Genomic DNA, 15,865 nt, shown 5'->3' on the forward strand with positions numbered 1-15,865 from the left:
CGTCCATACGACTTTAATTTAGCTGCCCTATTCAAATTGACCTAAGCGTAAGAGGACTTTCCATAGGCAGAAACGATCACTAGTAATTTCGCTTTGCAACGATTGCACTGCCGAAGTAACGTTAGCGAAAAGTCGCCAGCGTTCGGCACCCAGGACCCAACTTTGCATTTTAGTGAATTAGCGTAATGGTAACGAATTTTCGCCTGGCGAAGTAATGCAAAGTCTGCAAATCAGTCGCTGGCGACAATTCGCCCTTTAGTGAATCTGCCCCAATGTATCAGTTACAGAACAGAGCCGCCACACAATAATGTAACAATATTTCTCTGATAGAGTAATGCAAACAAGCTTAAACAAAGGACTGAAGCTCGGCTGAAAGTTTTTTAACTGGAGCTCATCTTGCTATAAAAGGCCAGCCTATTCTAAGGTAATTACATCATGTGAAAAATCAATAACACTTCCAGAAAACCCACATAAAAAAACGACATACTTTGCATTAATGTAGATGTAATCAGCTTGCAAACACTGTAGCCCAGACACTTCCCTTTGTTAGAAATGAGCCTGATTATTCAAAATCTCTGGACACTTCAGTCTATTATATTGTTTATATCATGTGTATTATAAATCAGCTGAGAAACGAAATATTTTAGTCAGTGATTGGCTTGAGTACTGTTGCTTGTCCCTAGCTCTTCCTTGCTCTCGCTCACCCTTGTGCTGGTGCTGTTCTTGCTCCAGTTTTGTTCCTGCTCCAAACTTTCTTTGGTCCTGTTCTGCCCTGCTCAATTCTGCCCAGTCTGCTCCCAAACAGTTCCTTGCCTTAAAGACTCACCGGCATCTTTTTTGTGCATTGGGGATTTACCCTTAAACAGCTACATATTGTTTATTGTCCATTGTGCTAATTTCAATGCAACAACAATGCCTACTGAATATTTTTATATATGTATGGTATTGTGGGACATATGTAATTATCTTTCTAGGAAAGGTTTTGAAAATAGATATCTGGCTGATCCAAATATCTACCAAGCAGGTTGGTTTGAAATTCAAATTCAAGCAAGGACTGCACCCTAGTGTGTCTGCATGTGGTTGGCAACCTTGCCAAATTAGCAAATCTAGCTTCAAGGAATAGTTCAGCCAATTCAGTTAACAACACCTTATTGCTGTTTTTGTAAAAAGATTGTTTTGACCAGAGCTGAAATGTGTGTAAAAAGCTCCCGAACCATAGAAAAATAAAAACATTTACAGATAATAAAAATGGGTGACAACTTATGAGGAAGCTGCTTATGCTAAATACAGTACAACCATAACAAATAATAAAAGAAAAGGCAGCAGTGTCCCTTTTACAAGTAGAAACATATAGAAGCAACATGGAGTCTGTCTAATGGGTAATGCAAAGGGGAGACTTACAATCTTAACAAATGATGTGAAATGTTCCTTAATTTACTCTCCTTTGGAGAAATATCAATAAACATTATAGCCTGAAGGACCCGACATGTACCACATTGTGGCTTTTAGTAGAAATAGGATCTGTCTAAAAAGTGTTCTTGATTCTTTAGTCTTAGGCTTTAGGCTGTCATCACACCCAGGGTCATTTATAAGTTGAATATAAAGAGCCCTATTTATTCTGGTGCAGGGTTATAAATATTTTCCATCAAACCGAGCAGTTAGTTACTAATCATAAGGTACAAAGCCAACATGGAGCAGCCACTAACAGCAGTTAGAAACCTGTAAATACAATATATATATTGAATAGTAGGAATAAGGTGCTCTATGTAATGTAGGTTACCAGGTAGGTCACAAAGAGCATAAAAGAGCATACCTGTGCAGTGGCTTAGCCCAATTCACCCTATTTAATAAATATAAGTCACAGTGCTTTATATTAAAACATCTATTAAAGTGCTCCTTGATGCAACACAGTATTCCACAGAATTTGCCTTCCCCAAACCAACTACACATGCTACAGGGAATATCAGTGTAGTCTACCCATTTTCAGATCATAAAGTTATATCAATACGTAATTATAGGACAAACACACAAATAGAATATGGACAGATGGGCAGAAATATAGACACATTGATAGCAAAAAAGATATCAAGTCTTTATTTTCTGCCAACACTAGGTGGATTTTTCATAAACAGGGTTGAGTAAATTTGGCCACCTACTACCTGTGCTGTATATCTATCTGGTTCCTGAGTTATTTGAGGAAGGATTATTCTGGGATGAACTGTGCTGGTTTCTCTGTTCATCTTTGTATGTTGTAGGTGTTTGCAGCGATGGATTGAATTTAACAGTGTTAAAGTGTAGAAGAATGAAATGTTATAGGCATACACACAGATTTATCTTCAAAAGACCACCAGTGGTTCTCATTCTGCAACTTAAAAAATGATAACCCCAGAATATGGCACTTAGCATTTATACTATCAATAGAGTCCTACTCAGTTTGCCAAAACTGGAATCCTTACTAGTCACATTCACCTGTCCACACTAGTCTCCGCCAATCTGTTATTCATAATTGCTAATGCCCCGACACCACCTGAGAATCCATTGTGCCTGGAACTTGAGCCAATTTGTCTGGGGCAGCCATTGGCAGTTTCTGAAAGCTGTTTCTGCATGATAGCCAAAGAGACCTTATTGGCAGCCAAAAAGTCTTTCATGGAGATCATCTCACCAGACATTCTTCGTCCATCTGTTTCACTTTCATACACACCATCTGTTTCTATAGAGATGTTTCTTCTAATCCGGACATTTCCTGGCATAACCACATTTCTCTTAGGCCTCAAAAGTTTTCTTTGGCATCTCTGACAGCATCTGCACTCCAATTTCCGTAATATCCAGTTGACACATTGTTTAATGACTATAGATATAACATTAAATAAAGAATAAATACAGCAAACTCCCATAAGTATGAAGATAAAGTTACCAAATCGGTAAATCCCCTGGTTCTCGTATTTTGCTTTTTGGCTACTGACCATGTCCCCAAAACCAATTGTGCTGAAGGCAACAAAGCAGAAGTAAAGGGAATCAAAGTAACCCCATCCTTCGATGGGAGAGTACATTGCTGAGGCACAACAGGATATAATAATTGATGCCACGCAAAGAATCAGCATCACATAATATACAGAAGGTTTCCAACCAGCTAGGCTGTCTACTTCTGAGTTTCCTGATGCCTGTCGTGTTACAGGAGGAAGCCCCCCCTTCCTTTTTAGCTGCCTCTCATGGAAGGATTTCATTATGAAGGCAATTACTGTGATCAGCCGCTCCAAGAAGAGATTGAAGAACAAGATGGTTGCTGCACAGCCAATAAGGCCATAGAAGATGAGAAATATTTTACCTGCAATAGTGGCTGGAGTAGTCATACCAAAACCTAAAAAAGAAAAACAATGTTTAGAAGAACAGTAGAGACATACAGTAGGTAGTTTTGCTTGCATGAAGAGGTAAGCAGCTGGGGGTAACTTATCAGAGAATAAACCTATACCGGTACCACTTACAGTATTTATAGGGATAGAGCAATGAAGTGTGTCATTTATATTTATAATGTATCATTTATATTTGCAATAATCATTTAAGCCAATTTCTCTCTGTGAGAGAAAAAGCAACAGTACAGTTTGGTAACCCTTTTAGTGTGACTTATTATATTATCAGTTCTCTCAACACACATACACAGGCCTCCGACCCCCCCCCCCCCACACCTGCATGCTTCCCAACCCTCCCTCCATCACCTGCACGGCCCCCAGACTCTCCCTCTGCAACCCGCATGGGCCCCGCCACAAATCCCTCTTGCGCACTCGGGCCCCCACCACAAATTCCCCTGAGCACTCTGTCCCCCTTCCCAGGCCCGGACCTAGTGCTCCGGAGTGTGCGGTTGCATGGACGGTGCAGGCGGTGGGTGCTAGGACCCTGCGGTCATGACACGGACGGGCGGTAGGACCACGTGGCCTAGGGGCACCCATGAACCAAATCTGGCCCTGCCCCTTCCCCCCCGCCAGTGTGTAACTTCTTCCATGCGCGTTACTTCCTCATGCAGTGGGGAGGAGGTCAGGAAGGATCAAGGCTCTGGCGAGCGGGTCTGGGCTGGCAGGGCCCACCTGCACGCTTCCTGACCCCCCCCTCTCACCCACAGGGCCCCCAGACTCCCCCCTCTGCCACCTGCATGGGCCCCCAGCCAGAAATCCCCCTCGCGCACTCAGACCCCCTTTACAAATCCCCCTGCGAACTCAGGCCCCTGCCACAAATCCCCCTGAGTACTCTGTCCCCCGCCACCGCGTACCTTCTTCAATGCACGTTATTTCCTCATGTGTAGGGGGGAGGTCATGAAGGAGCAAGGCCCTGCCAGCAGCAAGAGGGTCAGGGCCAGTGGGGCCCTCGAAGGATCGGGGCCCATTGGGTTTTTATCCAGTGTCCGGCTGGCCCAGTCCGACCCTGCACAGGAGCGCTGCACCTATAAGGCAAGTTTCCCCACTAGTTATCAGGTGGCAAATAGCTGCTCCTAGTTACTTTAAGAGACACATTTCTGGTTTTCAAACCAAAAACTCAGCTCTTCTAGTGCAGAGAGCGCAATTCTGCTCTCTGCACTAACGTTATGGACCCCCTCCAGGCCAAAAAGGTGAGCGCAGAGGGGGGGAGAGGGGTAGCGGCAGCAGGAAAGCCGCCTCAGTGCGGCAAAAGGGTCAGAATCGTTAACACATAAATTGAGTAACTGGAATGTGTTTTGAGCAGTCAAACACTGTTCTGTTCAGTGGGGTTGGTTGTGCTTACAACCCTACAACCTCATAACATCTAGAAGAATCTGACATATTTTTTACTTTCCTGAGCTGGAACAAATAATTATAGTGTGGAAAGGACATTGTTACATTTTCAGTTTCTATTATTTTTTCTACAGAGACCATTGTTAATCTGTGGCAGAAAATATCAGAAACGATGCATTTTTATCATCACAGTGTTTTCATATAGAATGGATCAGTCCAAACTCCTCTTTATTTCATTTCACATTGCACAAAGCACCTTGTGTAGGCTACACTTATATCCCCTGTTCTGTAAATGTGCTTGAAGGGGCTTCATTTTGCATCCCTTACATGTTCTAGCACTTTCAGCAGAGAATTTGGAAAATGATCGCCCTAATGTGCCTGTATTGTATTAAACATTATAATATTACAATATGAAAAGTATGATTCATATAATAATAAATAATTATAATAAACAAATAGTATCAATGTTTAATTGTAGTCAAAAGAAAGTGAAATTCACTAAAGACTTGCCCCATTTTGAGAATGGTTTTGTATTTTGGAGCTAAACTGATGCTCTAGAATGCCACTTTGGAATACCAAATCTGAAGTATTCAATTCAACTTCAACTGAAGATTTTTTGGAATTTTTAATTAGTTAAAGTTAATAAGGGCAAATTCAACAAGATGTTGTTAAATTGGTGAAATTAATTGACTACAACTTTTTGAGGTATAAAGAAACTTTTTTGGAGAAAAGTAAAGAACATTTATGAATTTGCCTTTTAATAATTTTATGGCATAAACTAACATTTCACTCACTTTCGTGACTCCCCCCTATAACTAAACTAATAGACCAGTTTATAAGCAGTATGCAGTTCTGAAATATCCCTGATTCTATCAATACAAATTTGTCAGTGTTTTTCTACCTGCTAGTTTATTTATATATCCCCCTCCATGTTTTTGAGAGTTAGTACTCCCACAACAAGCCAAAATAAGATGATTATAGTGCTTTTTACCTACAATCTGAAATGCAATGCAGTCAAAAATGTTTTGCCATTAAATGCTTTTTACTACAAACGCTCAACTACCAAGATGACAAACACTTTCTCAAATGTTTCCACAATAACAGGGCTCTTAAATAATAATGAATGTCAGATTGACAAGGAGCTAGGAAATGCTAGAATAGTGTAGTTATATGCACATGTAATATGTAGCACTTAAAATGTATACCCTTAAATAAAAAAAACACTTAAAGGGCAAAATTTGTGAAGTCAATGAGGAAAGAAGTGCCTGATACAAAGAGTTCCTATTCATGGATCTACAATAGAAGTGATAAAAGCTGATGAATGGACATACACCTAATACTGCAATTATAGCAAATGGATGATACAGAACAAGGAAAAGACAAGGAAAAACGGAGGAGTAACATTTTAGAATCCACTTAAATCTGGAAATAGAAAGAAACTGGAGAATATGCTAAATTTGTTTGTATATTAGGGGAATAAGACAATTAGGAAGAAGGTCTGTAAACAACTGATGTTTCGTTAAACTGGTGGTCATTTCCAGTCTGGTGACAATGTGAAATAAAATGTAATTCTCCTACCGCACACCTGCAGTTCACCAATCCTGCAGTTGGTGGTGCGTTCCTTCCGTTGACCCGACCGGGTCCCTTAGCAAACAATGTGTATAAGAAACGGATCCGCACACACGCTGATTAATGCAGTCGGGGAATATCCCCTTTTATTCAGCCACCAAATATCAACTTTTAGGGGGGAAACACCCACACCAAATAAAAGCTACCAAATTGAATGTTAGCCTATGGGTATATTGTAGAAAATCATTCGATCGATCGCTTAAAATGGTTTGAATCGAACCTTTTGCACTAAAATCCTTCGAATTTGATATTCGAATTGGAAGGATTTTACTTCGGGGGTTTTTAACCCTTGAAATTCGACCCTTGCTAAATCTGCCCCTTAGTGTATAACCCCAGTGTAAAGTGGCTCCTCCATGCTGATCTCAGAGTGCTTATATAGAGATTATAAGCCTTACCTTATGAATTCTTCCTGTTTTTGTTGAATACACATCAAAACTAAGGTAAGTTTTAAGGTATATCCCCATGAATATACAGTAATAATGTGCTGATAATGTCATTTTGTCTCTTTTTTTCTTCTTCTTCTTCTTTGGTGTTCATTTACCTCTGTCACACTGATAAAGATTATTAGCATAGCCACTCTGTATAAATCTTGCTTTCATTTGCTCATATGCTGGTTATTTAGCTGCTATCACTTGCAGTACATGTTTGATCTTATTGAACTGACTTTGCTGAATAGAGTGGAGAGATACATAATTCTGATTTCAATCTGTAGGTTTGATATATAAATTTCTCATGGACTCCTCAACGCCTCCACATCTAAAAAATTAATTTTATATTCATCCCAGTTCAATATAAATAAATGTAATAGCAGGGAATACATTATTTATGTGAGAATGAAATTCCTAAGGAATCCATGTCTCTCCACCACATCATTAATATGTCATATATATATATATCTATATATATATATATATACACACCAGGCACAAACACTGACATTCCAACAATAAATACCAATTTTGGCCCACACAGCTGACAGACAATAGTACCTGCACTGCTTCTTGAATTTGAAATAATTTCAACATAGCATTATCTATAAAAGACTAATAAAACGATAAACGCTCTTTCAGTTTTAGCATGAAACGTGTTAAGAAAAAGGTATATTTAAAAAACATTGTTGGTGATAATGCAGATTATGCATCTTCCATTTGTATAATGATTAATGCAGCAATTTGTTCTCTGCATCACCTAGGGAACAAGCATGCCCTTTCTTTTCCAGCATGCAGCCAAGGGGCAAAGATGGAGGTAGAAGGAAATGATAGGGGATGAGACAGTTATGTATAATGCATTGCAAACAAACAAACAAACCTGGGTCCAGTATGTAGCAAACCTTAGATTTTAAGTTCTACTGGAGCAAGGACTGATATGAACGATAAACAATCTCTGTTAAGTGGTGAGTAAATGTGTCAAAGCTATATATATTAAAGCTTAATAAGTAGGGTTGGACTGGGGGCTTGGGACCCACCGGGGCTACTGGCCCTGGGCCCCCCTCCGGCACCCCTTGCCGCTCCTGCACTCCCGGCGCTGGGTATGTGTAGGTGCGTCAGTGCGCATGCGTGCTGCGCAACCCTAGAGCGCACGCGTGAAATTTTGATTTTGCCACGACCCCTGACAAAGAGGGGTCGTGGGCCACTGGGAAGCGGATCTGGGCCGGCGGGGCCCACAAAAGCCTGGGGCCCACCGGGTTTTTTTTCCGGTGTCCTGCCGCTAATATAAATACAACTTTAATCAAACAGTTGAGAATTACGCTTAATTGCCTTACTTGTTAGTAACAAGAGGGGATCCAGGGTTTTTTTTGTGTTTACATGGCATCTTAGAACTGTATTGACCTGTTAATTAAATAACTGCCCCTCAGCTCAACACATTACTGAGCCAAGTAAAGAGAGTTAAATCACCCTTCAGTGCTTTGGGTTATAGAAGTTGATATCTGCTAGTTGGTGTTTCATATTTCAGACTGAAGAGCTGCTTTAGATTTGTACTTGATTTATCAGCATGGGGATATGTAATGCAGCAATCTTATGTAGCTGAAAACAACTCAGTATAAGAAAGGGATTGTATATTAAATCAGGTAGCTGAAAATCACAGGCCTTTATTTAAGTCATCTATAACTTCTGACAAGGAATCCTCCATAAGTTCATGTAGTGAAGATGAATGTGGCCTTTAGATAAACACCAATATAAAAAAAACACAACCCCAAAGCATGAAAACAAACCAGCAACAAAAAAGCTTCAAGCTTTTACTAGATTTTACTAAACACAAATGTGCCAAACCTGTCTGATCAGAGAATGTATACTATGGATACTATTTTGGAAACAGAAAGAGGGACAAAATGATTTGCCACACAGCAAATTTTTTTTCACCATGTCCATTTTGTGGCCCAGAGCCGGGCCAACTCGGCCAGGCACCCTAGGCAACCTGGCCAGCCACAGCGCCAGCTGAGTGCACTCTTGATTGAGCATGTGGGAAACTGCGATCGAGTGCGCATGTGCAGAAGCGCAGTTATGCAAAAACTACCAGCACCAATTGGGGAGAGACAGGACCGGACATGGGGAAGGCGACAGAGCAGGTATACGTGCCTAGCGCCCCCCCCAGCTTTGCACCCTAGGCACGTGCCTACTCTGCCTACCCCTGGTTCCTGCCCTGTTGTGGCCACACCCCCTAATTACCATGTTCATTTTACAAAATTTGGTAGGTTATGACAGAGGTACTAAGGGAACTAGGGGTAGGCAGAAGAGGCTGGGCAGGTACCTGTCTTCTGCCTACCCCTAGTCCATGTTCGCTGCTTTCCCTGCCTCCCTCTCCCCCGCACTCTTTCCCCTCCCCTCCTGCTCTCTTTTTACTCTTCTTATGACACTCTTTCCCCTCCTGCTCTCTCTCCCCTCCCTTCTGACGCTCTTTCCCCTTCCCTCCTGCTCTCTCTCCGCTCCCTTCTGATGCTCTTTCCCCTCCACTCCTGCTCTCTCTCCCCCCTCCCTTTTGATGCTCTTTCCCCTCCCCTCCTGCCCTCTCACCCCTCCCTTCTGGTGCTCTCTCCCGGCAAGCTCTATCTCCCCTCCGACGTTCCCTCCCCTCCTGCGTTCTGCGCATGCTCTGCACGTGCAGTGTTAGTCAAGGGGGAACGCGGTGGCCGGCCGGGTCGTCCGTTCGGCTAGGCCTGGCACTGGGTTATGAAAGTTTGAACACATTTCTGTGGTTTATATGGGTTATTACAGTTTTGCTAATGAATTGCCCTTTAAGATGTGAGTCTAAGTTCTCCCAAGAGAACTCCTTACCTTAAACTGTTACAAAAGTATCTATTCTGGGCTCTCTGCCAAAAGCCAATTAAGTTAGAAATGTTGTATCTGTTTCTGGCTGTCCAGTGTAGGAGATCAAAAAGAAAGTCGGGACATTTCAGTAACAAACGCGGAACTGGGGGATGGGCTGTCAAAATCGGGACTGAGAAAAATGGGACAGTTGGGAGGTATGCAGTCAGTATTGCAAGTTAGAAAAGGTGTGAGATCTGCATTAGGTGACACTCCTGCAGGGGCACAAACAGCCACTCACTGAACATGTTAACTTGATGGCTGAACTTTCTGTTTCACACAGCTTATTGCTGCAGGACAGCAGTGGTTCAGTTTGAGACCTGCGGGCTTCTAATGGGCCCATCGGGGGACAGGCACTTTCCCCAATAGTTATGCCACTGCCATATCCTTCAATTAGGCAAGAGGGGAGGGTCTAAGTAGAGAGAATACATGGGTGGGGTAAACATGGATCCAGTTCTGACATTTCTAACATTATTTTCCTTTTGCCTGCTGAAGATGGTAAGATTATCATCCATACTTCCCATATTACTCAGCAGGGATTTCTTATATAAACTACAACTCACAACATGATCCAAATCCTTCAGCACAATTCAGCACTTCTAGACCATCTGAACACTGAATCAGAAGGGGCTCAGGATAAGTTAGCAACATTGGGTGATCTGATCTCCGCATAAAAGGGTCTGTTCTGTTTTTCTTCCATTTATATGCATCTTCAGATGGACCACAGTAATTAGAGTGAGAGTGAAAACAAAACCATGATATATTAGTTATTAGAACATTAAAATAATAAATTAATTTATTTAATTAAACGAATAAGAAGAACATATTTGAATATAAGCCCTATTAATCTATCATGTAATATATAAACATATTATCTATTTAAGTGAAAGTAGGACATAAACTACATTTAAATAAGATTAATGATGATCCGATCCTTAGTTCAAGAGTCAAATGATTTGACAAGCCTAATTTGGCTTCCAACTTGTGTGACCAAATTGAGTGAAGTCTTGGTACAAATGGTAAAATACAGCCATTGGGCCTGTGATTCTCTTTACAGTGTGGAATCCAGTAACTTACAGCAATCAAGGTTCGCAGGCTTTGGTTAGGGTTGCAACCAGTCCAGTTTTCACTCCAACCAGTTGTCTGTCTTTCAGAGCTCTAAAACTCAGACAAAACTTTGGTTTACCAATTCCACCAACCACTATGTCCATAAATGACATCATCCTACCCACTAACATCATCCCTCCACTCTCTCAACTTCATCCAAACTCACTCTGTTTTCCAAAACCAGGCAAAAGTGGCAACCCTAGGTCTAGCCTTGAACACAATGTATTTAGCGTATTCAGTTTGGGTACAGGATACCAGATCTAGAAAACATTCAAACTGATTTCCACATTCCATGGAATAAAACATACAGGACATTTTAGCAAAGAGGGAAAGGAAAACCTGAAAATCTAGCAGATATAAGGAATAAATCAGGCAAATTGAAGTATATTCTGTATGTCAAAGAACAGGAAAATTGTCAGAAATTAAAAGGAAGCATAATTTGTTCTGATCATTCACAGCAGGGAACAAAGATTAAGGAGAGATATGATAACAGTAAAGCAATTTAGACTGAGTTGAGCAATCAGAACTGTTTCACTTGAAGATCCGTGAGCACTCAAAAGCTGAGAAATGAAGTGAATAATATGAATATATGAATATATATATATATAATGCACACATATATTTCTTATTATTGAGCTATCTTAATCAGAAGTCATGCATATCAATGACACAAATCAACAATGTGAAAATCTGTAAACATTTTATTTTTTAATTTTCACTCATTTCAATGAAGCAAATGAAGTATATATTATGTATCTAATCAGCCTAGTTCATGACCTCTTTGCTTTATGCCTCCTCAAATCCCTCTTGTTATTTACAAGTATTGAGAGACACCACCAGGGCATGGCCACTAGATATGAAACTTGCCTAAATATTATAATACAATTTTGCACAGTGCTATTCTTTAACTCCTAGTGTGAATGATGGCTTAACTAACATGATAGGAAGCCTTGCAGCTGACCTTCTAAGAGGAGGCACATTAGGAGGGATGTGATCAATACAGTATCTAAAAGGAACTATGAAAATCTGCAGAGTTAACTTATTTTAATAGGATGAAATTCAGATCACAGGAATGGAGGCAGGGGCAGGAAAGTCAGCTTGTAAAATTACCGCCTGAGGCAAGAATGTATAACCTCATACATATAAAGGGTTTACAGTGATTACAGCTAAGTTGCAGAATACTCTTTCAAGAAAAGTGATATGGATCGATTCCTTAGTGGGGTTCAGAAATAGGTTAGATGGGGCTTAACTAAAGTGAATTATGCTTTCCTAAACCTAATATGCATTCAGCCCTGCCCAACTGGCAACCAGTCACTCTTAGGGTGGCCATGCATGTAAAGATCTGTTCATCTGGCAGATCAAAATGCAGGACGAGTAGGTTGCGAGGGCGAGGACCACATTTAATCACAGGCAGCTTTTATCAGCCTGCCCAATGACAATGTTATTTAGAGAGACCCTGCAGCATTTAATTTGTATTTTCATGTGCTCACTTCTGCTTTCTGACATTAACTAATTTTATGCGTCACTGCTAGAAATGGCTATTTTATGCGCGGTTGCAAATAGACGTTCAAAACTTACAAGTACTGGATATATGGAGTGAAATTTTAATTAAACTGCACCACCAATTAGAGACAGATAACACGAATATATATCCATAATCAGCACTCCAATTCATTTAAACCGTCTTTAATGTTTGCAATATAGCAGGACAGCAACACAATGCAACGTTTCGAGTGGCACGCCACTCTTTGTCAAGCATTAGAGACAGATAACATTGAGGGCCTTTAAGAGAAAAAGGAGGAAAGTGATGGATTAAAGAAAATTTTAAAGGAGGAAGAAATAAAGGTGTGAGTTCAAGGGGAGAACAGAAGAGAAATGGATAGGGAGAAAATATGAGAAAAGAAGAGGAAGAAGTTGAGCAGGGTACAACAGCATTAGAAAGGCTAAATGGGTCAGAAAAAAAGAAAGGAAAAGTAGGGAGAGGAAATTGAAAAAGAGGAGGAAAAAATTGCTGTGGCCAAAATGTTGCACCTTGGTATGTTCTGTAGCCAGAAGCTGCAGGCTAAGCTTCATGTGGTTTGTAGCACCCAGGGGCGCTCTACCAATGAGGCGAGTTGAGACACTCAGACGGCAGCGCCGCCCTGGTTGCCAGGGGCGGAAAGTGGGGGAGGGGGGACTGTTTGTGCCGGATCCTCCAAAGATTTTCTTTGCAGGGGGCCTGGTGCTTTCAAGATATGCCGCTGGGCAGTACACAAGGTTTTTATGCAATCAAAGCTTGGTTTTAGTTGCATAAAAAAATATTTTTTGAAATCTGACATGGGGCTAGACATATTGTCAATTTCCCAGCTGCCCCAAGTCATGTGACTTGTGCTCTGATAAACTTCAATCACTCTTTACTGCTGTACTGCAAGTTAGAGTGATATCACCCCCTCCCTTTTCCCCCCAGCAGCCAAACAAAAGAACAATGGAAAGGTAACCAGATAGCAACTCCCTAAAGCTGGCCATAGATGTTGAGATTTTTAAAAGATCAGATCCTGATCGTGAGACCACGATCTTCTCAGAACGATCGTACGAATTTACCATCAAAAAAGAGACCAATTTGCCAGGAAAACAAAGGGTAGATGCCTGCTTGGCCCTGCAAACATAGATAGATAGCACTGGGGCCGACAAATATTTTTTGACTTAGTCGATCAATTTCCTGACAGATGTCGGCCGAAAAATCATAAGATGTATGATCGTTAGAATCCCACTAACCGCACGATAATTTCTAAGGATTGGTCGGGCTTCCCTAAAATCTGTTGTTCGGCAAGAAGAATCGTTGCGTCTATGGGGGGCTTAACACAAGATAACAGCTGCCTTGTAGATCTAAGAACAACACTCAATAGTAAAAACCCATGTCCCACTGAGACACATTCAGTTAAATTGAGAAGGAAAAACAGCAGCCTACCAGAAAGCATTTCTCTCTTAAAGTGCAGGCACAAGTCACATGACTGGGGGCAGCTGGGAAATTGACAAAATGTCTAGCCTCATGTCAGATTTTAAAATTGAATATAAAAAAATCAGTTTGCTCTTTTGAGAAATGGATTTCAGCGCAGAATTCTGCTGGAGCAGCACTATTAACTGATTCATTTGAAAAAATTGTATTTTCCCATGACAGTATCCTTTTAACCAATGCACAGCAAATTTGTTGGCAAAACTGCTCCTGGCAATAGTTGAGGAAGCTTGAAGGTTTTATACCCACTGCTTCCTCTATAAAATATAGAACCATGTCACTGACTTTCCCAAAAGAAGCCGAAACCATACTAGCCATTGCTGCAAAAGCTATAGCTAGCCACATATGGCCTAAAATCTTGCAAAACAATATGCATGTTTGTGTTTATTATGCACTTATACATATTATTTTGCATTACTGAAGCTCAGAATATCTAGTCTGAGTAATGTTCAGGGCTAAGGCCATAGATGGTTACATCCTAGTCAAGATTGTGACTATAATGGGTGAAATCCATGACAAGGGTGATGGGCATACAAAAAAGACACAATTCTTTGTGCTTCTTAGTGTTGCATAGAACAATGGGTCCCTTTAATTGCATCCTGCCATTCTGTTCATTTGTGATCCCACACAAGCTGAAGAACTAAAAACTAGCCATATATGTAAAAGTTGGCCGAGGTTAATGGGTCTAGAATTTTTATAGGAATATCAATCAATTTGTCTACTAATGACATCCATTTTGCAGTAAAAACTTGATATTCTAACAGTTTTTCAGCAGTCTGGCAGATAAGATTCAGGGAAGATCAAGGCAAAGTGAGTGTGGGGTGTAATCACTTGCTTGAAAATTTACAATTCTAACAGGACTACAAAAATACTTTGTTGGGGAAGAACCTAGGAATTAACAGCCAGCAAAAGTCTATGCTATTAAGTTAAAGAAAGAAAGTACACAAAAAAAGTCAGTATGGAACACTTAGTAAATTTGCTTCCTCTTTATGCTCTAGAAGAGCTATTTGAGTGGTATCATCATCATCATTAAGATAATACATAAAGGAAAATTATTGCCTTCCCTTGCATTAATTAAGAGACAATCAGGCTTATTGGAGCATGAGGTAAAACATAAGGGCCGTGTTTCTTTTTTAGCTTTATTTCCTAACAAAAAACAAAAAATGCACAATGCGGAGCTAGATAGACACAAAAACACATTTATACTGTAACCAGGCAGAACTTAAAATGATTCCTCTTAAGCCTGTCACTTACAATTTTTTTTTCACTTTTAAAAGAACATTATAAAACACATTGTGCTACAATATACAGTATAAAACTGAGGCCAGAATAATACGAATGATGAACTGATACAGGGTTTGGCTAAAGCACCTTTGAAAATGATACAATTTGCTTATGGACAACACTTAAATTTGTTCTTGGCACTAATCGGTTGCCCAGTTTTTCAGAGATAAAGCTCTTTATACTCTTTTATTCTTTAATTGGGATTCATGAATCAAATGTCAGAGCATTCTTCCTTGGTACAGTTGTATCATCGTTCACAAATATTTTGCACACAGTCTTTGGGGCAAATTCACTAAGCGCAGAAGCGCCTAATGCTAGCGTCAATTCGCTAGCGTTGGACATTTTCGTTACTTCGCAAATTCACTAACGAACACTGGCGTAACTTCGCTAGTGTTACTTTGCACCCTTACGCCTGGCGAATTTGTGCAACGGACGTAACTACGCAAATTCACTAATACACACATTGTACTGAACGCTACCTTTTACGCTAGACTTCCTTCGCCACCTCAGACCAGGCGAAGCGCAATAGAGTAGATAGGGATTGCTTCAAAAAAAGTTCAAATTTTTTCTAAGTCCCAAAAAACGCTGAAGTTTTTTCTATATTATGGGTGATAGGCTGATAAATTCGAAAAATTTTTTGGGGCTCCCCTCCTTCCCCCCTACATTTCCTAACTCATGGCAACTTAACTATACCGTGGGCACATGTGTAGGGCAAAATAAAAATTTTATTTGATGTTTTGAAGGTTTCCCAGGCATTTGTAGTACTGCTACATATTCCTCCATTGAAATTTTAATTTGGCGCCGTATGCAAA

At 40.5% G+C, this 15,865-nt stretch overlaps 1 protein-coding gene across 1 annotated transcript in view; it reads right to left on the minus strand.

Annotated features, from left to right (window-relative positions):
* Window positions 1-216: 216 nt before the first annotated feature.
* kcnk13.S (potassium channel, two pore domain subfamily K, member 13 S homeolog) overlaps window positions 217-15,865 on the minus strand; it is a 39,849-nt gene continuing 24,200 nt past the window's right edge. The window contains exon 2 of the mRNA XM_018232432.2: window positions 217-3,358. Coding sequence (XP_018087921.1) covers window positions 2,466-3,358 — 893 coding nt within the window. The 3' untranslated portion in view covers window positions 217-2,465. The remainder of the gene's footprint in view (window positions 3,359-15,865) is intronic.

This window comes from Xenopus laevis, chromosome 8S (assembly GCF_017654675.1).
Source record: "Xenopus laevis strain J_2021 chromosome 8S, Xenopus_laevis_v10.1, whole genome shotgun sequence".
NCBI classification, from domain to species: domain Eukaryota; kingdom Metazoa; phylum Chordata; class Amphibia; order Anura; family Pipidae; genus Xenopus; species Xenopus laevis.